The 27,938-nt window shown below is 35.9% G+C and overlaps 2 protein-coding genes across 3 annotated transcripts; one reads left to right on the top strand and one right to left on the bottom strand.

Annotated features, from left to right (window-relative positions):
* Positions 1-915: 915 nt before the first annotated feature.
* LOC132103744 (upstream stimulatory factor 2-like) lies at positions 916-16,641 on the bottom strand. 2 transcript variants are annotated; one of them, XM_059508835.1, is made up of 9 exons: positions 16,499-16,641; positions 16,109-16,170; positions 9,676-9,774; positions 9,305-9,396; positions 7,220-7,307; positions 3,822-3,883; positions 3,497-3,591; positions 3,242-3,370; positions 916-2,158 (listed from the first exon to the last, which is right to left on the bottom strand). In XM_059508835.1, the coding sequence occupies exons 3-9, from the start codon at positions 9,702-9,704 to the stop codon at positions 2,069-2,071; spliced, it is 585 nt and encodes a 194-aa protein (XP_059364818.1). In that variant the 5' UTR covers positions 9,705-9,774; positions 16,109-16,170; positions 16,499-16,641; the 3' UTR covers positions 916-2,068. The 2 variants fall into 2 exon arrangements, with proteins under 2 accessions (XP_059364818.1, XP_059364819.1); XM_059508836.1 differs by having other exon boundaries at positions 16,400-16,540.
* A 1,468-nt stretch (positions 16,642-18,109) lies between these two features.
* Positions 18,110-26,175, top strand: LOC132103428 (electron transfer flavoprotein subunit beta-like). Its single transcript, XM_059508527.1, has 7 exons — positions 18,110-18,262; positions 21,696-21,854; positions 22,787-22,945; positions 23,036-23,098; positions 23,251-23,409; positions 25,298-25,510; positions 26,131-26,175. The coding sequence occupies exons 1-6, from the start codon at positions 18,146-18,148 to the stop codon at positions 25,466-25,468; spliced, it is 828 nt and encodes a 275-aa protein (XP_059364510.1). The 5' UTR covers positions 18,110-18,145; the 3' UTR covers positions 25,469-25,510; positions 26,131-26,175.
* Positions 26,176-27,938: the final 1,763 nt, after the last annotated feature.

Genomic DNA, 27,938 nt, shown 5'->3' with positions numbered 1-27,938 from the left:
TCATTTCTAAGTTTAATGAATCAGGTCAAATCTCTGATTCAGTGATTCGCTTGTGTTCCAAACAAATCACTTAAACTGATCAAAATAAAATACAGAAATACATCATTTACAATGTTTGTTTGGTTGAAATAAATAAATAAATACATATTTTTTAAGTCAAATCAGACAAAACAAATTCCCTCAAAGCTCGGTCGGTTATTGAGACACTAGTTTAAGCTCTTGAGACAATTTTATCATGTTTTCTAGTGCAAATTGTTAGGGTGCTGAAACCTCACATTATAATGCATATAAACAGCTAAGGAGGTGTTTAAACAACCTTAGCTGCGACGAAACATGCTTAACATCCAAGTCAATTATGAGACCTTCACAGACCGTGAAACAAAGTTTATGAAGAGACTGTAAAAGCGATGCAGAGTAAAGTTTCTCTGCCTCTCAGAGGAGGGTTTACAGTCATATTAAAATTCCTGCAATTATTCCTCACTGTTACTGTAAGGCCATTAGGGTAATCACTACCGTTAAGGGGAGCATTTATTACAAGATAATTATCATAATGCAGAAATCTGCTAACAGTCCTTTAGAGAAGGTGCGATATTTATCTTGCAGAAATGAAGGGGTTCACATAAAACAACAGACGCTGTGGTCTATTATTAACTGCACAGTTATCAGTATGCTAAGAGTTATTTTTAGTCATGCATATTGTTTTCCTTTGCTGTGAGGTCTTAAAGGAACAGTTCACCCAGAAATCAAAGCTTTGGTCATTTACTCACCCTTAAGTCGCCCCAAACCCATATGCTGTGATTTCTTTAATGGATCACAAACGGAGAACTGAAAAATCTTCATGCAGCTCTTATAGTGTCCACGTCTGTTGAACTCCAAAAATGACAAAAACACCATAAAAATAGTCCAAACAATGTCTTTTGAAGTCATTCAACAGATTTATGTGTGCAACAAAACATATAGTCTTTATTCACTGAAAGTTTTTGCTATCACTTTTTAAATCAAATATGGAAACTTCATGAGTCTTCATGTCTCTTGCTGCCATATTTGATTTGCAAGCAACGGTTAATCATTGAATACTGACTTGAATTATGAAGTTTGGAACAAAACTCTTAAAGTTGTTTATATAAATATGAAACAAAAAGTTCAGGCACTTTCAACCAAGTAAACTAAGAACAAAACCATAACTTTTGAGGAACCAAGACATTTTCAGTGCTTTTGGACCTGGCGTTTAGGTTAAAGTAACAGAATAAACCTCTAACACACAATAACAAACATTTCTTCATTCCTGAGATGTCCAGCATTTAGCTTCGAAGCATCCTCAACAGCTTTGTGAATATTTTCTCATTTGCTTCTTAGATTAGGCGATGCTTTCCGAACAGTCTTCCGGAGGCAATCCGAGATAAGAAGCTAATAATCCCAGACCGAGCTCATTTTCTTGCATCAGAGCTTTCTTTCAGTGCGACCCTTACGTGCAGGTGCTTTTGTTCTGACTTTAACACTAAATTTCACTGGAACCGCTAATGACATTTCATCACGGCTTCATTCATCCCATAACGACCTTCCCAAACACCACAAAGCGGCAGAGTTTCTCGGGGAGAATTTTAAATTAAGCGAGGCATTGAACAAACAACTAATACTTCAAGTAAAGCATGAAGACAAAATTGAAAGCAACAAAGCTGGAAAATTAGGAAAAGCAAAGGGATAATGTCTGGGGTATATTATAGAGTGAAAAAACTTAATGAAATCTATCTAACTATATTCCACTGTTTAGTTGGAAGTTAGTTAGGAAGAATAATTAGCCTCTTTTAGGATTATGGGCTCCCGGTGTTGGTTCTAATGGAAACGTCTTGACCTTTGATCTCATCTGCAGCAAGTGTGACTATATCAGACATATATCAGACTTTATCAGACATATATCAGACTATATCCGACATCCAGCGCTTGAAGATGACCCAGTCACTGAGACAGACTCTTGAGCACAAGCCAGTGTGTGTCATTCCGCCCACTTCAGTCAAGGGCCTTGTTTCATCTGGACTGGCCAGAATCTCTTTCCCAGGATGTCTGAGGTTCATTGTGCAGAGGCGTCTGTGATCGTGTCAGTGCCAAGATGCTCCAGCTGTGCTTGCAGAAGGCCATTCTCGCTCTTGAGCTCCTCCAGCTGAAAGCAACACGAAAAATGAGTGTTCGTTCTGAAGATGTAGAGGCTAATGTTTTAAATGTGTACATTTAGGCACTTTCCAGACGCTTTTATCCAATGCGACTTCCATTGCAGTGAAGCAATACAATTTTTACAATATTTTAAAATAAATAATAAAATAAGATAAAAGAAAATAAATAAAAAATAGTGCCACTGTTAAAGCATACACTACTGCTTGATCTAGAGGGAGCCTGTATAAAATAAAATAAAGTTAAATTAAATAATATAAAATAATTTAATAAAATAGTATAAGACAAGATCAAATAATTTAATATAAATTAAACATAATAATATATATATATATATATATATATATATATATATATATATATATATATATATATATATATATATATATATAATAGTATAAATATAAATAAAAATAAAAACAAAATACAATTAAGTAGTATAAAATAATATATTATAAAAAATAAATGAACATATTATTAATACATTTAATGTAATTAAATCACTGGAGATATTACATCCTAGTGTTTATTTTAGCACTCTTTGTCACCCTCTTTTGGTGCTGTGGGTCGGACTAACAGTCCCATTACATTAAAATGCATTAAATAAAATGTAATGTACATCAACGATGTTGAAATATTATCTAAAAAAAAAATTAGTATTAAGTAGGCTTAATCTAACATTATGATGTCAACCATGAGCTCATTAACATATGCCCGCCCACATTTACACATTAACAGCTATTCAGCCCACTGATGAACAACAATATGAACTTCACATGTGAAGAGGTTAAGCAATCACAGAAGCTCATTTGCATGTAGTCTTAAAGGCACAGTAGCAAAAACAGCCTGTTGAATTCTGAGGATCATCAAATTAAAAAAACCATACAAATAATTGTATTTTGTGAAATAAAATAAAAAATTGCTTGAGGAATACAGTCCCTAGGAAAGGGACTTTAAGGAAATGTTGACTCAGTGTAAAATATTGAATGTCAATGCAAAGAATAGAGTATTACATGATACGGTTAGTGACATATTGCAACTGATCTTGCTAAACGTGATGTTATGAGCTTCATACCTGCTGTCTGAGCAGCTCATTGTCCATCTGCACTCTCTCCACTCCTCTCAAACGCTCCTGCAGCCGCTGGTTATGTTGCTTCAGCTCGCCAATGTAATCACACGCCTTCGACAAGATCCCACCTTTACTCTGGAGGAACAAGAAACGCGATGCAATTAAAAGAGAGAGATGCAGTTTCCAAGCATCTATTGTAAAGAACAGGTCAATACTGAGGTCAGATCCTCATTTAGGTGACAAAAGCATCATGCAGCTCACCGCTCCAGTCTTGGTGCCATCCATGCCGCAATCTGGGATGATTTTTGAGAGCGTCACAATCCAGTTGTTGATTTTGTCTCGCCGTCGCCTTTCAACTGCACATCAACAAGAAGAAAGATCAGAGGCAAAATCTAGGCCATACTGTCTAAAATTATAATACATGTTCTGTTCTATCAATGCTCTCTCTACTGGCCTCTACAGGAGGATTTACATCATCGTTCTTCTGTATCAATGTCTTTGGAGTGGACACAGTATTAGTTATCCAGGTCCAAGTCCTGTTGCTTTGCTTTTATATATAAAGACTAGATTATGATAATTCACTGACCTTCATTATGTTGTGCTCTTCTCCTCTCATCTCTAGGAGTGCGCAGCGGACTGTCCATTTTCCTACAGTAATAATGGGGGGAAATTAAATAATATGCAATATTTCATATTTTTCTGCAACTTAAAAAAAAAAAAATCACAAATAAAGAACAGACACTAAACAAAATAAAATGGAATAAAATAGGAAAATAAAAAAAATGCATATGCATTATTTGATATAGTTCTTGCCTTCAATATCTCAGTGTAGGTATTTTTCAAGGCTTGCAATCTTGTCTTTGTAAAACAAAGTATATATTAAAATCCAACAAAAACTATGAAAACTAAACCAAAAAAAAAACAAACAGACAAATAAAGAGCAAATACTAAATAAAATAAAAATGTAGCTGCCTTTTAGTAAAGTTAATTTTATTAAAGATTACAAATCTATCTCTTTCTAATCTATCTCTTTAACTATGATTTAAAATGTACTGCTTTGGGAAATAATAATAATAATAACAAAAATAACAATAATAATAATACTAAACAAGATTAATTTTTGTTCGGGATTGATTAATAAGTATAAATCCTCTTTTAATGTTTAAATACTAGAGACACCCTTGTTAATGTATCCTTCTTTTTTTTTACTTAAACTATTAGCACAAAATTTTAATTACAGGTCAATTCTGTGTAAAGTACACTAAGTTGTTTCAACTTAAAAAAAAGTATGTTTTTTGCTGCCTTAAAATTTTACTCAAGTTTACTGAACTCAACTCACATAATAACTTCAAACTGACTATACATTTTAAGGCAGCACAAACACTTATTTTTTTGAGTTGAAACTATTTTTTTTACAGTGTAAGCATTCATTTACATTTGCTCATGTATGTATTTACATGAAATCTACCATGCTACACTTGTGATATTGGTATTGTTTATTATTAAAGCCCATATATTGGTCAATAGTGATTATGACAAGCCCAGCTTTGTGAAGTTGAAGCTAGTGTTGTGGATTGGCAGATATCTTCGCGTCTGATCTCAGGGGAGTCCCGTGTGTTCATTAAGTTATAAATTGAGGTTCTGTGAACAGCTGCTCTCTGCGACGAGGCCTGACTTTAGCCTAATGACACAACTGTTCTCCGCGTACACCTTCCCTCAGGTACGCTTTAATGAAGTCATAACTCCGCAGAGGGGAGAATGCACAACACGGGGTAAAGCACCTGACAAAGCACCATGAAGGAAAGGAAATACTTTAACGGTGCTAATGCAAAACAACAAAACGTGATTTTGAACTGAAGATGTATTTTATTTACACTACAGGAGGTCTATTCCTCTGTCTCTTTATATTAAAAACACTATATACAGAGGAAAGGTACTTCAGTATGTAAAGCACAGAAGACTGTACCATGTTAAACTAAAGAACCACAGTATAAGCAAGGTAAAGTGTGGGAAGTCTGCGCCACCAGTGGCACGAAATGGAATTGCAACCTATTTTGTTTTGATTGACCTGATGGACAGATGACATTATAATATTGTCTCAAGCAATGACATCATTTTGGATTATCTGCAAAAAAAAAAGAAAAGAAAAATGTTTAAGTGTCTGAAATTTGTTTGGAAATTGTCAATGGACAAATCTGTTTGGTGCACACCTGCCATTTTTCTAGTAGAATATTTGTCTTTGATTTTATTCGTTCAGATATTGTATGTCAGAATATTATTTAAATAATTTGATTTATGCCACTTATTTATTATGTTTCAATTTCTAATGAAGTTACTGGCCAAATATTTACTCAACAAATTGGCTTATTACTCACATTAGGCAGTTGTTCAGTGATAATCTGTGGTACAGAAATAACACTCTTTACCTTTAATAGACAGTTTTGCATTTCTTTAAAATCATTTTGGTTTAAGGGGTTGTAAAAGATCTTCTCACCATTTAAATTTTTTTTTAATTAAATTAAATTAAATTAAATTAAATTAAATTAAATTAAATTAAATTAAATTAAATTAAATTAAATTAAATTAAATTAAATTAAATTAAATTAAATTAAATTAAATTAAATTAAATTAAATCAAATTAAATTAAATTAAATTATTTCAGAAACATTTCACATTTCTGTAACTTGAGACTTGTCTGAAATGTTGTAAATTTACAAATAAAAAAACAACAACAAAAACTAAACCTGTAAAGAAATAAAGAAAGAATGAATGAGTAAACGAAAGAAAACTAAACAAAGATAAAATAATAAATAAATTAAATATAACAATTAAAAAAATACATGAATACACAAAAACCACAAATAAATAAAATAAAATAATAACATTTCTGTCATTTAAGACTTTCCTGCGATTTAGTAAATTAAATTTTATTAAGATTACAAATCTATCTCTAAAGCTATTATTTAAATGTACTGCTTTGAGAAATAATAATAATAAAAATAATAAAGTAAACAAATATTATTGAAAATTACAAAGCTCTATCGCTAAAGCTATGATTTAAAATGTAATCTTTATATTAAATCTAATATTTTAATTTTATTTTATTTCAGTGACTACTAACAGAAATAAAATAAGTTGAACTATTAAAATTACTAAAACTAAAACTGAAATAAAATTTAAATTAAAGCTACATATCAATAAGAAATGAACATAAAAATTTAAGCAAATTTAAATATTAATAAACAGTACAATAGCACATAAACACTAAAACAACACTGGTTCTATGCATCTGAGTGCTCGTTATTTTATTCTGAAAACAACCCTCTCTCTCTAACTACAGTGGATCTAATGACCTGAAGGATTTGGAATTCTAATGGAAGAAAGTAAGATTAGGACTCTTGTGCAATTCCTTATGCTGCATGAGCTGCAAAAAGCTGTATGTGTCCTAAAGAAGGCAATAATCAAACAAGAATGACTGAAACAAACACCTCTGACACTTGATTCTTCAGCTAGATATTTCTACTGAGCCTATTTTGCAGGATAAGGATGTTGCAACCCCACAAACGCGTGAGCATCACCCATTTTCACCACACTTCTGCTTCTGCGGTGTGAAAACAGCACCTTCAAACGGAAGCACAGCAAACCACACTCTCCACATGATCCTGTCAGAGTACAGAATCATGACAAACAGCTCTGTTTTCACATGGATTCGCCGATGTGCTGGTGGGATCCCAAGATTAAATGGAGAGCAAGGTACGAAAAAAAAAAAAAAACATGCAACAGTGCAACATAAAAGCCTGCTGACAATACCTCCCTGAGAAAATCCCATCACAAATTCAAAAGACAACCCCCCGATGCTGCTTTATTTGACCTTTAAATGTATAAATATTATGAATTTAAAATGAATGTAGTGGGTTTAAACACAAGTTACACTTTATTAGACAACACCTGTGGCATGCTGTAAATGCAGTTTTTTGTACTCACACAGTGTATAGATGTGTGCGTGGAGCTATGGTCTGCTGAGATGCAGAATGCAGAGCATTTGAAGGAGTCATCATCACGTAGAACTGACCTAAATGAGAGAGACGACCAATGTTGTATCACTCCATACTAAATTCAAATCATATTTACTGCTGCTGGGAGAACTCGTGTTTATCCTGATAAAAGAGTTACTGAGAGTTCAAAGATGGGTGGATGATCTTGTCAATGTGAATATAATGTACAACCCGAATTCCGGAAAAGTTGGGACGTTTTTTAAATTTTAATAAAATGAAAACTAAAGGAATTTCAAATCACATGACCCAATATTATATTCATAATAGAACATAGATAACGTAGCAAATGTTTAAACTGAGAAATTTTACACTTTTATCCACTTAATTAGCTCATTTAAAATTTAATGCCTGCTACAGGTCTCAAAAAAGTTGGCACGGGGGCAACAAATGGCTAAAAAAGCAAGCAGTTTTGAAAAGATTCAGCTGGGAGAACATCTAGTGATTAATTAAGTTAATTGATATCAGGTCTGTAACATGATTAGCTATAAAAGCTTTGTCTTAGAGAAGCAAAGTCTTTCAGAAGTAAAGATGGGCAGAGGCTCTCCAATCTGTGAAAGACTGCGTAAAAAAATTGTGGAAAACTTTAAAAACAATGTTCCTCAACGTCAAATTCTAAAGGCTTTGCAAATCTCATCATCTACAGTGCATAACATCATCAAAAGATTCAGAGAAACTGGAGAAATCTCTGTGCGTAAGGGACAAGGCCGGAGACCTTTATTGGATGCCCGTGGTCTTCGGGCTCTCAGACGACACAGCATCACTCATCGGCATGATTGTGTCAATGACATTACTAAATGGGGCCAGGAATACTTTCAGAAACCACTGTCGGTAAACACAATCCGCCGTGCCATCAGCAGATGCCAACTAAAGCTCTATCATGCAAAAAGGAAGCCATATGTGAACATGGTCCAGAAGCGCCGTCGTGTCCTGTGGGCCAAGGCTCATTTAAAGTGGACTATTTCAAAGTGGAATAGTGTTTTATGGTCAGACGAGTCCAAATTTGACATTCTTGTTGGAAATCACGGATGCCGTGTCCTCCGGGCTAAAGAGGAGGGAGACCTTCCAGCATGTTATCAGCGTTCAGTTCAAAAGCCAGCATCTCTGATGGTATGGGGGTGCATAAGTGCATACGGTATGGGCAACTTGCATGTTTTGGAAGGCTCTGTGAATGCTGAAAGGTATATTAAGGTTTCAGAGCAACATATGCTTCCCTCCAAACAACGTCTATTTCAGGGAAGGCCTTGTTTATTTCAGCAGGACAATGCAAAACCACATACTGCAGCTATAACAACAGCATGGCTTCGTCGTAGAAGAGTCCGGGTGCTAACCTGGCCTGCCTGCAGTCCAGATCTTTCACCTATAGAGAACATTTGGCGCATCATTAAACGAAAAATACGTCAAAGACGACCACGAACTCTTCAGCAGCTGGAAATCTATATAAGGCAAGAATGGGACCAAATTCCAACAGCAAAACTCCAGCAACTCATAGCCTCAATGCCCAGACGTCTTCAAACTGTTTTGAAAAGAAAAGATGATGCTACACCATGGTAAACATGCCCCGTCCCAACTATTTTGAGACCTGTAGCAGAAATCTAAATTGAAATGAGCTCATTTTGTGCATAAAATTGTAAACTTTCTCAGTTTAAACATTTGCTACGTTATCTATGTTCTATTGTGAATAAAATATTGGCTCATGTGATTTGAAAGTCTTTTAGTTTTCATTTTATTCAAATTTAAAAACCGTCCCAACTTTTCCGGAATTCGGGTTGTATATATATGAATATATAACTCTTTTGATAATAAATAAAAAATAGCCATTTCAACATAATCAAATGGACTTTTAAGCATGAGCTGCATTTGAAGTCATTGTGAAATGCAGATAAACACACACATTTAAAATGACAAAATGTCTAAGATTAAACTAATGAATGCATTGCTTGATGCATTACTCAACCTCCCAATCTATTGAAAAATGTTGCATGCGATTCTATTAATGTCAAACATATATATACACCTGCTGTTTGTGTGAATGTAGGGTCAGCTGCTGTCTGTATAGACACGGCCGTCTTCTCTCTAGTATCTTCTCCAGCAGGAGCATCTTCATTACTGAAAGAGTTTTGAATTACTCTCTGGGAGAAAACAGTTGTGAAACATTTTACAACCCACAAACATACCCTTAACATCTGGCTATTTAGTTTTTTAATTTAACTATTTAGTTAATTTTCATTTTCTGCTCTGATATGTCATGTTCTGCTGTATGTTGAATGAAATTCACACTTAACATCACAACATAATGAAGAAATATAACAAATGGGATGTAAAGGAAAAGTGGTGCTGATGCTGGGATCGAGCTGGTTGCCATGGTGACACATGTTTATTCCATACCTGCTGGGATCCAGTGAGGTTGACCACATTAATTTGCCCTTCGACTACACCTCTAATCTTCAGTGGCTGATCTGAGACTGGATTCACCCGATACGTCACCTGAGGAGGACAAAGACAGAAACTTTCAAAACTAGGGTTGGTTAAAATATAGATTTTTAGATTAATTGTGATTTTTATGTGAACGACCCAATTTGTGATTGTTGAACATTATGTATAGCCCCATTTCCAGAACTTTTCTTAGGTCTGGAAAAAATACTAGCGGTTAAAAGTTAATAATTTTACATGTTTTTGTTTTGTATTTTCTGCTCACCAAGGCTGCATTTACTTGTTTAAAAATACAGTTAAAACCGTTACATTCTGAAAAATTATTACAATTTAAAATAACTGTTTTCCATGTGATTATATTTTAAAATGTAATTTATTTCTGTGATGAAAAGTTAACATTTTCAGCATCATTACTCCAGTCTTCAGTGTCGCATGATCCTTCAGAAATCATTCTGATATGATGATTTGCTGCTATAATCAATGTTTTTTGTGGAAACTTTAATGTTTTTGCTCAGGATTCTTTGATCAATAGAGTTCAACGAACATAATTTATTTGAAATCCTTTCTAACATAATAAATGTTTATACTGTCAATTTGTATCTATTTAATGTAGCATTGCTGAGTTTTTTTTTTTTACTTGCTCCAAAGTTTCCAATATGAAATAGAAACATGATTTCAACATTGAGAATAATCAGTAAAGTTTCTTAAGCAGGAAATCATCATATTAGAATGATTTCTGAAGATCATGTGATACTGAAGACTGGAGTAATGATGCTGAAAATTCAGTTTTGATTACCGGAATAAAGACAGAAATAGACAAACATGTATGTACAGTAGTGGTATACAGATGAAACATAAAATAATTTACAATGAATGGAATAAAATTTAGGGTAGTGTTACGTAAACAAAAGGGGTATCGCACATCTTTTTATTGAACAGTATGGAAGAATATTTAACTGCTCATGAAGTAGACTGCCTGGGGGAAGAAACTTTTTTTGTGCCTGGGTGTCCTGGTATTCAGTGCTCTGAAGCGCTGGCCAGACGGTAAGAGTTCAAAATGGAGATGCTTGGATGTGAGGGATCCAGAGCCATTTTGTGAGCACCTTTCCTCCTTTTGGATATATAGGGTAAGGAAGGGACCACCAATAATCCTTTCAGAAGTCCAACACGTCCTCTGTAGTCTTCTCATGTCTGATTTTGTAGCTGAGCCAAACCAGACAGTAACTGAAGTGCACAGGACAGACTCAATGATGGCAGAGTAGAATTGAGTAAGCAGATCCTGTGGCAGGTTGAACTTCATCAGCTGGCGAAGTAAATACAGCCTCTGCTAGGTCTTTTTCACAATGGACTCAATGTGATTGTTCCACTTCAGGTCCTGAGAGATGGTGGTTCCCAAGAACCTGAACGACTCCACTGCAGCCACAGTGCTGTTCATGATGGTGAGTGGGGGAAGTGTGGGGGGATTCTCCTGAAGCCGTCGATCATCTCCACTGTTTTGAGCCTGTTCAACTCAAGTCAAGTCAAGTCTGCTTTATTGTCAATTCTTCCACATGTACAGTACACACATACAGAGAATCGAAATTGCGTTACACTCAGACCCCCGGTGCATACAGATGACACTAACAGTAGAGCCTTATAATCTAGATAAAATGTAAAATATAAGATACAGCTATACAATAGGTGAATGTAAAAAAAAGACATATAATAAAATAAAATTGTCATGATCCTGCCATCTTGTTCTTGATTTTTCTCTTGTCTTGCGGCAGAATCATGACAGGCCCATGTTTTCATGTGCAGCACATGACCATTTGTTTGGCCATGTGCTTGCGTTGTCTCGTCATGTAACCCCGCCCCCTTGTGATCCTCGTTTTGTAATTATTAGCGTATCAGTTTCACCTGTTGTGTTCATTATTAGCCTTCCTTTATAACCCCTTGTGTTTCTCTGTCCTGCGTCGGTTCATTGTCAAATATTGTCACATTGTGCCAAATAGTGTCAAGTGTTGTCAGATGTCTATCTTTAATGACATCTCGCTGTGAGTATTTTGTCTAGAGTTCTGTTCTACGTATAATGTAAATGGTTTTGTTGTTAGTTACTGTTTAGTCATCGTCAAGTCTTAGTCAAATCTTAGTCAGGGCTTTTGCCTTTTGTCTTGTTTTGCCCCCTCGTGGGTTTTGTTTTCTGTTTTTTGTCTTCAATAAATCTTGTGAGAGCATTCTGTCTACTTTTGGGTTCATCAACCTCCACCGCCCTGACAGAATGAACCGACCAAGAAGGAACCCAGTAGACCGTATGTCCTCCCTGCTCCAGCGACAATCAGAGATCCGTGAACGATGCTGGTTGTCGGCCCCCACCGACAGAGAGAGGGTCAACCTTCCATTCTCGTCCCAGGGTGAGGGGATCCTGAGAAATTATGCCCAACTCTGGGATCGTTTCTCTCGGGAGGAGCCGCAGAGTCCCACCGTGTTGTCGCCACCAGCCAAGCTACCCGTGATCCCGGAGGGTCGGGTCCTGGCTGTTGTCTCTCTAGGGGACCAGGCTCACTCCACTTCTTCCGAGGTCCCATCCACTCCTGTTGATCTTCGTGGTAAACGAGGGAGACGGACTTCGTGGGATTCTCCGTCGGAGTCATCCTCGACTGAGTCAGCGCTGTCTGAGACTGCCCTTCCATCGCAAGTCACAGATCCCGCTGAGCTTCACCAACCGGCCACATGTCCGGCTATGTCTTCCACACTGCGACCTAAGAGAAAGAGGAGGAGAAAGGGAGCCTCTCGCCCTTCATCTCTGCCTGTCCCAGAGCCCGCAACGGCAAGCGCTGTCCCAGAGCCCGCTACTGCAAGCGCTGTCCTAAGCACTGTCCCAGAGCCCGCTACTGCAAGCGCTGTCCCGGGTGCTGTCCGAGAGCCCACTACTGCAAGCGCTGTCCCTGAACCAGCTGTTGAAGGCAGGGTTGCAGAGGCTGCTGCCGTGAGTACCGCAGAGAGAGTCGAGGCCGATTCAGCTGCTGAAGCTGTCTTGCGGGCTGTTTCAGCTCATCAAGAGATGCCTGTCCTCGTCGCTGCTGACACATTCGCTGAATACCTAAAACGTCTTGTCCAGATTCTTGAAGCCCCTGGCAAGTCATTCATGCCTTGTCCTGAGTCCACTGATTTTAAGAGCGCCGTGAGCGCCGTACCCCAGTCAGCTGCCGTGAGCGCCGTACACCAGTCAGCTGCCATGAGCACCATACCCCAGTCAGCTGCAGACGGTGATCCCCCTGATTCAGAGATGGGGAGCGCTGAAACTGAGCCGTCTTTGGGGAGCTCTATTCTTGCTTCTGCTCCACAGTCACCCGCAGTATCCCCTGTCTTGTCTCCTGTTGTGTCGCCTCCTGTCTCCCCTGTCAAGCTGCCTACTGTTTCCCCAAAGTCATCCCCTCATGTGTCTCCAGCCAAGTTCCCCCGGATTCCCAGTCCTCAGTCCTCGTCCCGGAGACCAAAGACCCCCAGTCCTCCCACCCACCCTGGACTGCTCCCCAAGGACTTTGTGTTTCCCCCATCTCCTCTGCCTTGTTTATTATTTTTGATTTTGCACCCTAACCCTGTGATTGTTTTTTCATGTTTGCCATTAGTGTTATTCTTCATGTTTTGATGGTTTGTGTCCTTGTCACAGTCTGTTATGTCCCGTGTCTAGTTTCCCTTAAGGAGCGTCTGGTAGCTGCTCCTTAAGGGAGGAGTTCTGTCATGATCCTGCCATCTTGTTCTTGATTTTTCTCTTGTCTTGCGGCAGAATCATCACAGGCCCATGTTTTCATGTGCAGCACATGACCATTTGTTTGGCCATGTGCTTGCGTTGTCTCGTCATGTAACCCCGCCCCCTTGTGATCCTTGTTTTGTAATTATTAGCATATCAGTTTCACCTATTGTGTTCATTATTAGCCTTCCTTTATAACCCCTTGTGTTTCTCTGTCCTGCGTCGGTTCATTGTCAAATATTGTCAAATTGTGCCAAATAGTGTCAAGTGTTGTCAGATGTGTCAAGCTTTGTCACTGTCTATCTGTAATGATATCTCGCTGTGAGTATTTTGTCTAGAGTTCTGTTCTACGTATAATGTAAATGGTTTTGTTGTTAGTTACTGTTTAGTCATCGTCAAGTCTTAGTCAAATCTTAGTCAGGGCTTTTGCCTTTTGTCTTGTTTTGCCCCCCCCGTGGGTTTTGTTTTCTGTTTTTTGTCTTCACTAAATCTTGTGAGAGCATTCTGTCTACTTTTGGGTTCATCAACCTCCACCGCCCTGACAAAAATTGAAAATAAAGTTAAATAAAGCAGCACAAGGCACATGGCAGATAGAGTGCAAATCAGTAAAGTGAACAAACAGTGCAGATAAAAAGATTTTTAGTGCAACTCCAGGTTATTATAACTGCACCAGACAGCCAACTGCTCAACGTCACTTCTATTTGCAGACTCGTCGCTGTCCTGGACCAGGTCGATGAATGTTGTGTCATCTGCAAACTTCAGGAGCTTGACAGAGGGGTCAGTAGAAGTGCAGTCCTTTGTGTAGAGTGAGAAGAACAGTGGAGAGAACACACACCCCTGAGGGGCGCAGTGCTGACCATGAGAGTCTAGGATGTGAGTTTACCCAGCCTCACTAGCTGTTGCCTAACTTTCCGAAAGCTGGTGATCCACTGAGAGATGGAGCTGTGAACAGAGAGCTGGGTTAGTTTGGTCTAGTGTTGGGATGATAGCGTTGAAGGCTGAACTGAAGTCCACAAACAGGATCCTTAATAAGTCCCTGATTTGTCCAGATGTTGCAGGGTGTAGTGCAGTCCCATGTTGACTGCATCATCCACAGACCTGTTTGCTTGATAAGCAAACTGCAGGGGGTCCGGTGGGTGTCCAGTGACATCCTTCAGGTGGGTCAGCACCAGTCTCTCAAATGACTTCATGACCACAGATGTTAAAGTCACAGGTCTGTAATCAGTAAGTCCTGTGATTTTGGGTTTCTTTGGGATGGGGATGGTGGTGGAGCATTTGAAGCAGAAGGACTTCTGCAGTAAAACTCATTCAAGTCTTTAGCAAGTTGTTGATTCTCCTCAGTGCAGGGGGATGGAGTCTTTTAGTTTGTGATGTCTTACTTTCAGTCCTTTCCACAGTGAAGCATGCTCATTTGCTAAAAACTGTTTTTCCAGCTTTATAGAGTAGCTCCTCTTAATAACTCCTGTGTGTTCCTGGCCTGATTTTACAAGATTTTGTCCCTAATCACGTAGGCATGCTCTTTGGCCTGACAAAGATGTCTGAGTTTACTAGTTATTTAGTTTGCAGTCACAGACCCTGATGTGTAGGGAAAACAGCCATAATTCCCTATAAAGTGTTCGTGGGAAATTTTTAGCATCTCCTAACTGAATTCTCCATTTAAAGGTCTAGAATGACACAGTTGTTCGCTGCCAGAATATGTATTTGTAAATGCCCCTGAACAGCACCCCCGCTCCAATCATCTGTCATGTGACACACCGCCTGACTGACATGTGACACAGGCCCAGTGCCAATCCCAGCCAAAGATTAGAATCACATGACTTCTAATGGGTGAAACTCAAGAAAACATTTCCCAGGCATTTCTCACCACCCAAAATAAAGAAATAAATCCTATGTATAAGAGCATTATTATTGTTTATTTTTTTATTTTAATTTTTATTTACAGGGGATTTTGTGGTAAGATCAGTCTGGTTCTTGGCCGATTTCATGAGAGACAAAATGACAAAATGAGAAATAAACTGTCAGACAGACAGACGGATCCAAAGTCTTTGACAAAGAAATTGGTTTAATCTTTCTTTCAAAAAGCTTGACTCTAATAAAGGATTTATCTTTGATGACACTTAAAGGAAACTCACCTGTATTTTTTTGTGTGAAACTGATAGTGAATGTTGCCATCCACATAAGCTAAAGGATGAGGAACACTGGCTGCTGCACCTGCATCAAGAAAATAATTCAGCGGATGGGTCCCATATGTTCATTTAAATAAATAAATAAGGTTATATTATTTATGAGTAATATTACTGATAAGATAACTACTGTAAAGGTCTATCAATTAATAAAATGTACAATGTATAGCATGTATAATAAATAATGAGCAAAAACAAACTAAATTTTTTTTATTTTTAAATAAGTTAAATTGCATGTCACCTACTCTATAAATCTGCTAAATGCATAAATGTAAATAAAGCAAATATATATGTATATATATATATATATATATATATATATATATATATATAGAGAGAGAGAGAGAGAGAGAGAGAGAGAGAGAGAGAATAAAGAAAAATATCAGAAAAAAAGAAAACTGCAAAAAAAAAAAAAAAAAAGCGTACATCATGGAAAAAAGCATGTGTGATGAATACGACTTGATGACAAACATACCTTCAGCTATTTGTACAAACTTCTTTTCTTTATATTTGTGTCTGCAGATAAACTTCTTGTTCCTGAGACACATTAAAGCACAATATGAATATTGAATTACATTCGAAACTTTCTTTCAAAATCACTTTTTTTAACTCCAAGGCAGATGTTGGTCTCTAAAATATATAAAACAATTTAGAGGAACAGTACAATTTTGGTATGCATCTCCATTTGCAGAAGATATAAAATGCATCCACAATTAAACTGCATTATTAATATATATTTAATAAATCTGTACCTTCACAAACTTACAGTGCATCAAATTTCCTGCATGCATGACACACTTCCCTTGACTTTCTGCAGGAATGTGCATTGCATGAGCCCTGAGCTGCTGGAGATGTAATGCATTACCTGACTGAAGTGTGTGAGCTGAACTCCAGCTGATCCATCAGTGCTCTGACTCTCTCTCAGCTGATCACGGGAACAAACACTTCAGTCAGCTGACACGTCTTCTTCTTCATGTGAGGTTTACTGGTAAACCAACTCATGCTGCATTACTGCCACCAACTGAGCTGGAGTTTGGAAATATAAGCATTGTATTTAAACCCTTTATGGTACGAAGTTGCCATATGGCAAGAATTTATTTCTACTCATTTCCTTGTTATTCTGAAACTAAAAACACAATATATTGCAGTATGGTAATTAAAATGGCAGGCCTTAAGGTTGAATGTCTGTCCAAACCTCACACAGAAAACACCTGATAAAGTGCTCCAAAATTGCTCTATTAACCTCTTTTCTTTACTTCTATTTTCAAGGGGGATTTTTGCAGCATCTTTGTTAAGCAAATTAGATATTTTTATGCACAGATTAGCTTTGTCTAACATAGTTTTACAGTAAACTGAGAAAATATCAACGTTTTCCGTATGGCAACGCTGCACCACAGTGAAATTGCAGTGATGTATTTCCCCATTGGGATTTTATTTTTATTATTGCTAGTAGCATCATTATTATTTATTTACAATAATTTATTTGAAGTGTTTATTGTAGTATAGGTGTATAAATAACAAAACTATTATTATTTCTTCTTTTCAGAAAATGAATACAGCAATATTTTTATGAGGGGATGAGTTAGCCTTCAGTAAAGGTTAAATGATAGGGATCTACTTGGTTTTGGTTTGCATTGGTTCCGAGTACATGAATCTATACATTTCTAAAATAAATGTGCATTTTTTTTTTTTTTAAATAGAAAAGGTACTTTTTTTTCTTTTCCTTTTTGTTATATCATTATACATTGTGGTACAGCTTTGCCATATAGTTGTTTATTATTATTATTATTATCATTGTGTTGTTGTTTTTTTATGTGAAAGAAGCTATTTCATGTAATTACGTACTTGATTTTTATTTTATTTTATTTTTTATAATTGTTAGAACATAGTGCATACCATATTATTTTTAATCTCTTTGGAATTAATATTTGTGCTATATTTTATCTGGCAAACTATCAATTTTTAGGGCTTAAGAAAAATAATCTTCTGATAATGTGATATTTCGAAGGATAAATAAAATACACAGATACACATTATCACCACAAAACTTGAAGCTACTTTAAGAAATCTAAACTGTGAAAATGTATTATTACACAAGACTTCCAACTCCTTGTTTTACACAGAAAAGAATTTTACACAGAAATAAATCATCTGGATCATTTTAACTGGAGTTTTTTTCATTATTGTGACCAGCAGATGTCCGCTTCAGTCAATCATTTTGCGATTTATATTCGGTTGAATCTTAGCAAAGTCATTTCTCTCATCAATTGTTGTAATAATTTCATTTACTGTAGCGCGGTTTAGATCTGCTGTCGACCCCGCGTTTGATAATAACAACAGTCCCACGACCTTTAACCTATTTATAAAGGAACGATCCGTTTCAGTCGGAGCGCTAAAGTGGAGGAACACTCGGAGTACCTGATTGGCCACTGCTCAGCTTTTGATTGACAGCTCTCTGATCTGAGTAATTCTATTGGCTCACAGAATAGGCGTGCTTTAAATCCCGCCTCAAATGGTGTCACACCAGAGGCGCTCCGTCTTTCTTCCACTCCGGACCGTCAGAGGAAGAGTCACGATGAGCGGTCGAGTTCTGGTCGGAGTTAAGCGGGTCATTGACTATGCTGTCAAGGTATACCTCAGATAATCTTTCAATAAACACACACAGATGCTTTTGATTATGAATAAACTCGAAGTTGCCTTATTTTAGATAGTAAAGATCCGGCTTTAGGCCAGGTGTTCTGTTGAATGAGGTTCGACTTTTTTTCACTGCGCTGTTTGTTTGCTGAAGGTCATTGTTGTTATTACTTGAGATATGTCATTGCAAGAATTTCTAAAGTAAGGTGTTATTAATTGTTTTCACATCTGATTAGATTTCTATATTACAGTTGACATTATTAATTTGCCATGGCAACACATTATCATTTTCTGTCTGTTGTTTATAAATTTAATTTCGTGTAGGCAATTATATATATATATATATATATATATATATATATATATATATATATATATATATATATATATATATATATATATATATATATATAATATATATATATAATATATATATATATACACATGTGTATGTGCATAAATTGTTTATTATGTGTGAAAATAGCCTTTTGTCATTTATTAGACGCATTAAAGTGATGTGAAGCACCATTTAACAAATTGTCATGTTTGAGATGGGTTGATTTTTGTAAAAAATCATTTAATATAAAGGAAAAAAGAAAAATTGGTAACACTTTACAATAAGGTTTCATTAGTTAATGTATTAACTAACATGAACACACAATGAACAATATTGTTCATTCTTAGTTCATGCTAACTAAAGTAGTTAACTAATGAAACCTTATGAACAATTAAATGTGTGTAAAATATATATATATATATATGTGTATCAGGGAACTACACTGCGACCAAAATGGTCGCATATGTAACCTTTTGAAATGCCATTGCGACCAAAATTTTATGGGGTCGCAAATGTATCACTGATTATTTTTGTACCTATTTATGTATAATGCTATGATTTAATATTGGCATTTATTAAAACAGAAATGTGTATTTTAAGAATACGTTTTATAACGTGCTCCGAGCATTCAATACATCAAGTTGGCTTCAGCCTGAACTGTAGCTGGTTACTCACGTGTTGTGTTCGGTCTGCACGAGAGAGCCATGTCTCACGGACAGCAACACTGAACCGAGCTCTCCAAATACAAATCTCAGTTTAAACAAACAGAAAAAAAAGAGCGAAAAGCGAAATAGCTCAATTCAGCACCGCAGTGTTCTGGTGTTCAGGGCGCAAGCAGAGACGCGTCTCAAAGTCTTCTTGCATTTGTACCGACAAATACATACTAAATATGTCAAAATACCTGTCTTGGAAAGTGTGTTCGAAAAGTCTCTGGTTATGTCTTAAGTGAAAGTAAAGAGTTGAGAAAGAAATCGGATGTGTATCCTTATAATGGATGCATTGTCTCTTAAAGTGATTGCGCCTAATTTACTAGCTCTGCTGTCAGTGTCTTTAATGTAAGAAAATCTACGTAAATCACACACTGCTCTTCACAGAATTACTTTGTAGTTTTAACAAGAATTTATCCAAAGTCAATCCAAAAATCAGATAGAATTGATTATATTGTTTTACTAGTGGGTGCAGGACACTAGTTCATTTATGTAAGTGAGTATTGCAAAATACAGTGATCTGTGAAATATTATACACAAAAATTCTTCATACTGTAGACTACTAGTGAAACTGATTTAAAAAAAAAAAAGAATTATTAGGGACCTGACCATGTTTTGCTTAAGTGTTTCTTTCTTTAATTGCTAATGCAACCTATTCACACCACAGACTGAACCAAATTAAGCATTGCTTGCTTGGGAACTGTTCAACAAAGTATTGATAGTTGTGTAAATATTGTCATACTGAAAGTTTTCTGAAGTTTTGGTTGATTCCATTACATATCTTTCTATCAAAGCTATCTGACATTATCAAGATGAATTTGTTCTGACACAGTTTAACCTTGAGTTCTTGTCATATTTTATTACCAATTTCTAAACTACAGCAAATAAACTGTGATAATGTGAGAAATGTTGAAGGTGTCTGAATAAATGTTGGTTTGTGTAATTTATTTTACAGAGAAGACTATGCAGTGCTATTTTAAATTAACAAAAACAAACTTAAAAATTTAAACATTGTGTAAATAGCACAAATAAATAAATTAGAATGAACATACAGTACAAATTAAATTTTTTTAAATAGGGCCCACTGTATAACCTGCACCAGGGCCCCTCTAACCCCAGCTACAAGACGGAGCAATGCACTGTGTGTACTGTAAGACATAGAACAAGGCATGTGGTTTAAAAGATGGCAAGTAAAACAAAAAGCACATCTGTATGCAATACAGTTTCATTATTGTAATGTTCATTATTATCCAGTAATTACTATACTATAAATAATTTGTGCAACCAAATCGTGTTTTGCGCCAGTAACTGGCGCAAGTGCCACCAGTGGAAAAAGTTTGTGTAGTTCGCTGTATATATACATATATATATTAGTGGTGGGCATAGATTAATTTTTTTCATCTAGATTAATCTCACTGTGATCTTGAAATTAATCTAGATTAAAATGGCTCATTCGAATTCTGACGAAGGCATTCAGAATAAGTGTGATATTTTTTTTATCGCCCGATAAGAGTCTCACGTTAAAGCAGCACGTTAACGCCTATAACGGCCCACCACTAATATATATATATATACATATATATATAGATGGAGATAGATGTACATGTAACCAGGGCTTAATTTGTGCCGGAACAAGCCGGATCCGGCACCTCATTTTGGCGGATCCCCCTCCTCCAGGGGTGGCGTTTCCATATGGCAGACAGATATGTGCCGTGAAAAATTAACCAAAATTAATATCTCTATTATAATTCATTATTATTATTTTAAATCAGAGGGTTTTACAAATATTTAACCAATGATAAGTATTTAAAAGAGCTTGTAATTAAAACTTCATTACGCCATTGGATCCTCTAGCTCTAAGCGAAACCTCGTATTTTAATTAATGTAATATGCAGATCATCAACATTATTTTCCATTATTTTATAAAACTGCCTTTTATGTGAAGTAAACATCTTATATGACAAAAATGATTGTAAATACTAATTAAATGAACATATGTACAATTCTAAGTTGCAGTAAAAAGTGTTTTAAAGCATTGCATTTTCTGTTATATTAAATTAATCTAAAAGTGGACGAACATGCGATCTAAATGCTCAGTTGCTGGTTTGGTCTTTAATCTTCGGTCTTGTGCTCTTCTGTTGAGTAACTACGTTGTAATTTATTGATTGTCAGGTCATATTGATCAGGCTGATTGTCAGTACAGTGTCAAATATCCCAAATCTGTGTAATTATGATCTTTTCAAAGCAGTTTATAACGAGCTGGTATGTTTATTGTGTAGCTATATGAGCTGCGTTTTTGTGAAACCTCTGATCTGGTTCAGTTGTGATCCAGAGAGTAATCCTTTAATATGGATATTGATCTGGGAAATCTCTGTCCACCTCAGATCCGAGTCAAGCCGGACCACACTGGAGTGGTTACGGATGGCGTCAAGCATTCGATGAACCCCTTCTGTGAGATCGCGGTGGAGGAAGCCGTCAAACTGAAGGAGAAGAAGCTTGTTAAGGAGGTGGTGGCCGTCAGCTGTGGTCCTCAGCAGGTTCAGGTCAGACACACTCAAGCTTTCTGATGTCTCTCCTTGGTGCTGGACACTAAATTGAACTTTTATTGGTGAAGGAACACTGTCTGAAGTTATTGGACGTGATGGAAAAGCTGAAAATGATGCTGAAAATTAAGCTGCGCAACACAGGAATAAATTGCATTATAAAATATAAGACTCAAGACGTCTTGAGTGTCAATTTTTTGAAATTGAGATTTATACATCCTCTGAAAGCTGAATAAATAATCTTTCCATTGATGTGTGGTTTATTAGGATCTGACAATATTTAGAAATTTTGAAAATCCGGAATCTGAGGGAGCAAAAAAATCTAAATATTGAGAAAATCGTCTTAAAGTTTTCCAAATGAATTCTTAGCAATGCATATTACTAATCAAAAATGAAGTTTTGATATATTTACAGTAGGAAATTTACTAAATATCTTCATGGAACATGATCTTTACTTAATATTATAATGATTTTTTGGCATAAAAGAAAAATCAATAATTTTGACCCATACAATGTTTTTTTGGCTTTTGCAAAAAATATACCGCAGAGACTTAAGACTGCTTTTATAGTCTAGGGTCGATATATGTTCACACAGAAAATAATTATTTTAAATTATAATCATATTTTACAATAGTACAGTTTTATCATATTTTTGATCAAATAAATGCAGCCTTGGTAAGCAGAAGAGACGTCTTTCAACAACAAATAAAAATGTACCGAGTCTGACTCAAACTTTTGAAAAATATATTACATGTATTAATGAATATAAATAATGTTCTAAAACTGGAAATCTTTCATTTGAATATTGTGATGTCATTTAAAAACAACTAACAGTTATGCATCAGTTTACTGTTCATTTACCATGTGCGGAAATATTATGAAATCACAGATGATCATTAATCAGCGTCCTGACAGTAATATCTGTGTTGTAGGAGACGATCCGGACGGCTCTGGCCATGGGTGCGGACCGTGGCATACACGTGGAAGTGTCCGGAAAAGACTACGAGACGCTCGGTCCCCTGCAGGTCTCCAAGATTTTCGCTGCTCTCGCCAAGAAAGAGCAAGCCGATCTGATCATTCTGGGTAAACAGGTAGCTGACGGTTAATTATTGCACATAAACAAATTACTGAATATATATGTCAATGGCTTTCATGATATCAAGGTATTATTTCTCGTCTAGGCCATTGATGATGACTGCAATCAAACTGGACAGATGACAGCCGCGCTGTTGGACTGGCCGCAGGTGAGACATCTTGTTCCCATCTTTATATTTAGTGATGTTTGATAAGAAAAGCATCACTATTAGTATGGATTTTGAGCACCTTTTGAGCATTTTATTTTTCAGAAGCTGTCAACGTTTTCGCCCGCCTGTTATGACACTTTTTTTTTTTGTAGGGAACCTTTGCATCTGAGGTGAGCTTCGAAGCAGACAAGCTGAAGGTGGTGAGAGAAATTGATGGTGGATTGGAGACCATTAAGATCAAATTGCCAGCCGTGGTGACCGCTGACCTCCGTCTCAACACTCCCAGATACGCCACGCTGCCCAACATCATGGTACAGTAATGGCACGCTGTACTTCACATCACCAGAGACTACAGTACAGTTTTTGCTCTAGCGACTCCAATGTCATGAGTTAGATTCCCATGGAAAGCCTGAACTGATCGCTTTAATGCAATACAAGTAGCTTTGGATAATGCATATATGTAAATATATTCACCACCAAAGGTTTTTTTCTTATTGTTTTCAAAAAAAGTATTTTTGTGCTCACCATGGCTGACCAAAAATATAGTAAATACAGAAATATTGTAATTTAAAAGAACTGTTTTCAATGTGAACATATTGTAAAATGATGATTTTTCAGCATCATTACTCCAGTCTTCAGGGTCACATGATCTTCAGAAATCATTCTAATATGCTGATTCAGTGCTCAAGAAACATTTCTGATTATTATTAATATCAGTTTTTGCTTCATATTTTAGTGAAACATGAATATTCAAATGTTTGTGGTAAATGAGAACTTTTCTTAAATAAATGTTTATTTAGCAAGGATGCATTGAATTGATCAAAATTGCTTGTGGAGACGTTTATAATGTTACAAAAAAATGTATTTTTGAAATAACTGCTGCTGAACTTTCTGTTCATCAAGGAATCCTGTAAAAAAAAAAATGACGGTTTCCACTAAAGGGTTAAATTACTGTTTTCAACATTAATGATTGAGCACCATTAAAAATAAAAACAGCATAATCGGTATATTAGAATGATTTCTCACTGGAGTAATGATGCTGAAAATTCAGCTTTGATCAAAGGAATAAATTGCATTTGGAATTATAATAATATTAGAAAATATAAAAAATTTTGCAGTATTTTTGATCAAATAAATGCAGTCTTGATGAACAGAAGAGACCTTTAACCGCTAGTTTATGTAAATTTGTCAGTGACCGGTATAAGTCACTGTAAACTATAAGATGTTTTAGTGGTTGATTTTACTCTCTTTTGAAGTATATTCACTATTTAATGAAAGCCATATTTAATGTTCTGATTAGTCCTGTCACGATAACAACTTTTTGTAATAATTGCAATAATCAATATTATTGTCATTTTAAAGACCATTTTGTGCCACTGAATATAAAATCATATGTAATGTAAGGCCTACACTTCCAAATGACAATAAAATATAAATTTTTGAGAATATTTAGATCGTGGAAATGAAGTATCCAAATATTAGATGCCTTAAAAACCTTAATAAATTATAAAATGTTTTAAAGTGCAAAGTGACGAGTAGAAAAAAGAAAAATGCACAACAAGCTTGTATTGAGATTTTTCCATATGCAGGTTTTTCCCGAACTTTCTTTTCTCTGTGAATGAAGGTTGCACACTAATGATGAAAAACACAATCACTACTCCGCAGTCAGATGTCTATATGCACAAAGGCACAGATCTTTTTTTTTGTAGAAGCATGTTTTACATTTGAACAAGCTCCTCACGACTACAGCACGTTATGTACGAGAAGCTGCAAAAGACACAGGCGCACATGCAATGTACAAAACATGGTGACATAATTTTTTTAAGTTAATATAATGGGCAATATATTGCATAACCAACAATTAATGAGGTCATGTACATATATTGCGCAATAAGTTGATATATTGATTATTGCAACAGGCCTAGTTCTGATGAGAAGAAGTGGTTTTGATCCACAGGTTTCCTTTAGGATTTTTCTGATGTTTTTTTTTTTTTTTTTTTTGATTTCTGTAAATTATAGTGTGTTGTTATCATTACTTGAAGAGATGTTCCCCTCGCTTGTGAATTTACAGTATGTAGCATTACAGCAGAACGACAGGAGGAGAAAAGTGGAAAAGGGGCATGTGACACTAAACTACAACTGCTTTTTCCTTTTATTTGACAACAGGAAATATTTTTTTTTGTGTGTGTGTCTCCTTAGAAAGCAAAGAAAAAGAAGATTGCGAATGTGAAGCCTGCAGATCTGGGAGTGGATGTGTGCTCACGGCTGGAGGTGCTGAAGGTGGATGAACCTCCTCAGAGACAAGCTGGAGTGAAAGTGGAGACGGTCGAGGATCTGGTGGGAAAACTGAAAGAAGCTGGAAGAGTATAGAGGAAGTAGATGCAGGAGGGGTGGTGCAGACTAACACTGAAGGTAAGAATTTAATATGATTATGAAACGTGCCCTAGTAACATTTCTCAAAAGTAATTTGCACAAATAAATGAAATGAAACAAAACACGAGGCCTAGAAAAAGACATTGAATTGAACATGCAGAAAGTCACCCACTTTTGGTTGAAATACAATTAACATGAATAAAAATGTCACGTAGTTCTAATTCTTAATAATATATTTCATAGCATTTTTGCATTCGATAACGATTCGTAATATGAAGTCTTGTATTCTCCAGAAAGACATGATTCCTGTCTTCATCTGAGATGATTTACCACTGTTTGTTCAATGCTCAGCCCTATGAATGATTCAGAAAAAAATATTTTATGTCCAGGCCTTATTTATTTATTTATTTTCTTTCGCTTTTTCCACTCCTTTGCAGATTGTAAGTTAAATGATACATTTTGAATCATTAAAATGTAACAGTTTATTTTGTTATTTTGGAAAGTGCATTGCTGAGACATATTATTGTGTAAAAAATAAAATAATTTGTTTTTAAACAAATGAGGTAATATTAGTTTGTTTATTTATTTTTTTATACTGTTTAAGATGCAGGCCGTGTGTAATTCACATATTCTTCTGTCTTGTTTTTTCTTTTCTCTAGGTCCTTCATCACTGGTGATGGAGCAAACTTTAAAGCCAGTAAAGTCTGGTTCAGCCCCGTCACAAGTCCAGACCAGACCCATGTAGTTCATGTAGTACCTGCTCCTGTGTGTTTCTGACTCTTATGTTCATGTGGATGCTGAGAAACACTGGTCCATCAACACTAGTCCATCCCAGCGAGGCCTTGCCAGTTTTTCAGTGCATTTTAAGACAAAGTACATCAATATTGTAGGGGACACTTTTGAATGCACCAATAAGCCATTAAGTTTGTTTCATTGATACATTCACTCAAAATCATAACAGACCTTTTATGTGCTTCCTGTCAATTATTGTGTAATTAAAAACGTGATGTCAGTGTACTTCAGTTTTGTTGTTTAAAGATGATCATCATTTTGAATAGGCCAGTGTCTCACTGCATATCGAGAGAGTAAATCACATTACCACAAGCACCTCTGAAAGAGACCTGATTGTACAGTATCATTTGATGACAATAAAAAGGCATATTTTTCATATGCATTTTATTGTTTCTTGTAAGTCTCATTAATGGGTGGGGATCAGTGCAACGGGAATTTATTTATTTTTTTATTTGCTTTCCACAGCTGATGGAATGATTGCAATGTTACAATGCTTTTTTTCCTATCCCGGTTTAAAGTTCAGAGACAACTGTATTGTTTTTTATAAAATAAGAAAATCTCAATTTTTAGTTGTCTATTTTAATACCTTGTTTTGTCTCCATTGTAAGTCCTAAGAACTCTTTAATTCCTAGGCTTGTTACCTGACATAAAAGAGAGAATCTGCTGCCATAATCACTATAGCCTACTATGTATAAGAAAAAATCATCTCTATAAATTAGTACAGTTCACTGTGTTGCAATTGTTATATGTAGGAATAGTTCATCAAAATTGCTGTTATCACCCTCACGTTGATCTAAACATGCATGTTTCTTTTTTTTTCTACAGTGGAATAAAAAATGACAGCTGTTTTAGTCATTTTATTAAATTACTGTGACAGTGTCATACAGGTTTGAAACAGTAAACAATGGTAAAATCTGTAGTGAACTAACCATCACTTTAAATTCAGGACGCGAAGCCCCGCCCACTCCTGCTTCTACACTCTTTTATTGAAGCGCAATTCAGATTAAATTTATTTATATGCGTGCAATCAAAACCTTATGGTATTGGCATTTTTTTAAAAGAAACAGGTCAGCTGACAACATGAACAGTCAATCTCAAAAAATGCGCTTACAGTTGAGTGATGATCAACACCAGAACTTGAGGCCAAACTTCAGAGAAGCGTCACTATAATTGTCTGTGGTAGGAGTTTGCATGTTCAATGTACTTTTAGTAAGCAAAATAAGGGAATACCAGCATGTTAGGATGCTGTGCATCATGTAAATATTATTTTGGATGGATTGATATTTTGTGTTTGTTGAAGCAGTAAGACATAATCCAAATTAGTGATTTTTTACCCCAGTTTTTAGTGTGTAGTTCCTCTGTCTGTGGCCAGGCGGCGCTCCAGAAGCACAAGTGTTGTTTCCCAGCCTGAGGGCCAACGCCAGTGGATACAGCATTTACAGTATGACTCTACATGACACTGAGGGGTTAAACGGATGAGAAATCATCTGTAATGCTGAAAATCCTCTAATTTAGATTCCCCGTGAGGCATGCTCTGGTCCTTACTTGAATCTGAAATAATAATCCTTATGTTACAAATTAATTCCATTTAGAATCTGTAGAATTTCCTCATCATTTCAGATGTAATTTCAACGTGATTGTGAATATTATTTAGTATAAATGAATGATGAATAGT

The sequence above is a fragment of the Carassius carassius genome, chromosome 24 (genome assembly GCF_963082965.1).
Source record: "Carassius carassius chromosome 24, fCarCar2.1, whole genome shotgun sequence".
Taxonomy (NCBI): domain Eukaryota; kingdom Metazoa; phylum Chordata; class Actinopteri; order Cypriniformes; family Cyprinidae; genus Carassius; species Carassius carassius.
Note: the sequence above shows the minus strand (reverse complement) of the source record. Positions and strands in the feature narration are given on the sequence as shown.

What these genes read in the sequence shown, in the direction of transcription:
- LOC132103744 (XM_059508835.1), bottom strand. Translation starts at nt 9,704, where the DNA reads ATGTGGTCAACCTCACTGGATCCCAGCAG. An exon ending in AAGAGCACAACATAATGAAG is followed by an intron (nt 3,592 to 3,821) that starts GTCAGTGAATTA and finishes GTTGATGTGCAG; the next exon opens with TTGAAAGGCGACGGCGAGAC. An exon ending in ATGAGCTGCTCAGACAGCAG is followed by an intron (nt 2,159 to 3,241) that starts GTATGAAGCTCA and finishes TGTTGCTTTCAG; the next exon opens with CTGGAGGAGCTCAAGAGCGA.
- LOC132103428 (XM_059508527.1), top strand. Translation starts at nt 18,146, where the DNA reads ATGGTGTCACACCAGAGGCGCTCCGTCTTTCTTCCACTCCGGACCGTC. An exon ending in TCATTGACTATGCTGTCAAG is followed by an intron (nt 18,263 to 21,695) that starts GTATACCTCAGA and finishes TGTCCACCTCAG; the next exon opens with ATCCGAGTCAAGCCGGACCA. An exon ending in CGCTGTTGGACTGGCCGCAG is followed by an intron (nt 23,099 to 23,250) that starts GTGAGACATCTT and finishes TTTTTTTTGTAG; the next exon opens with GGAACCTTTGCATCTGAGGT.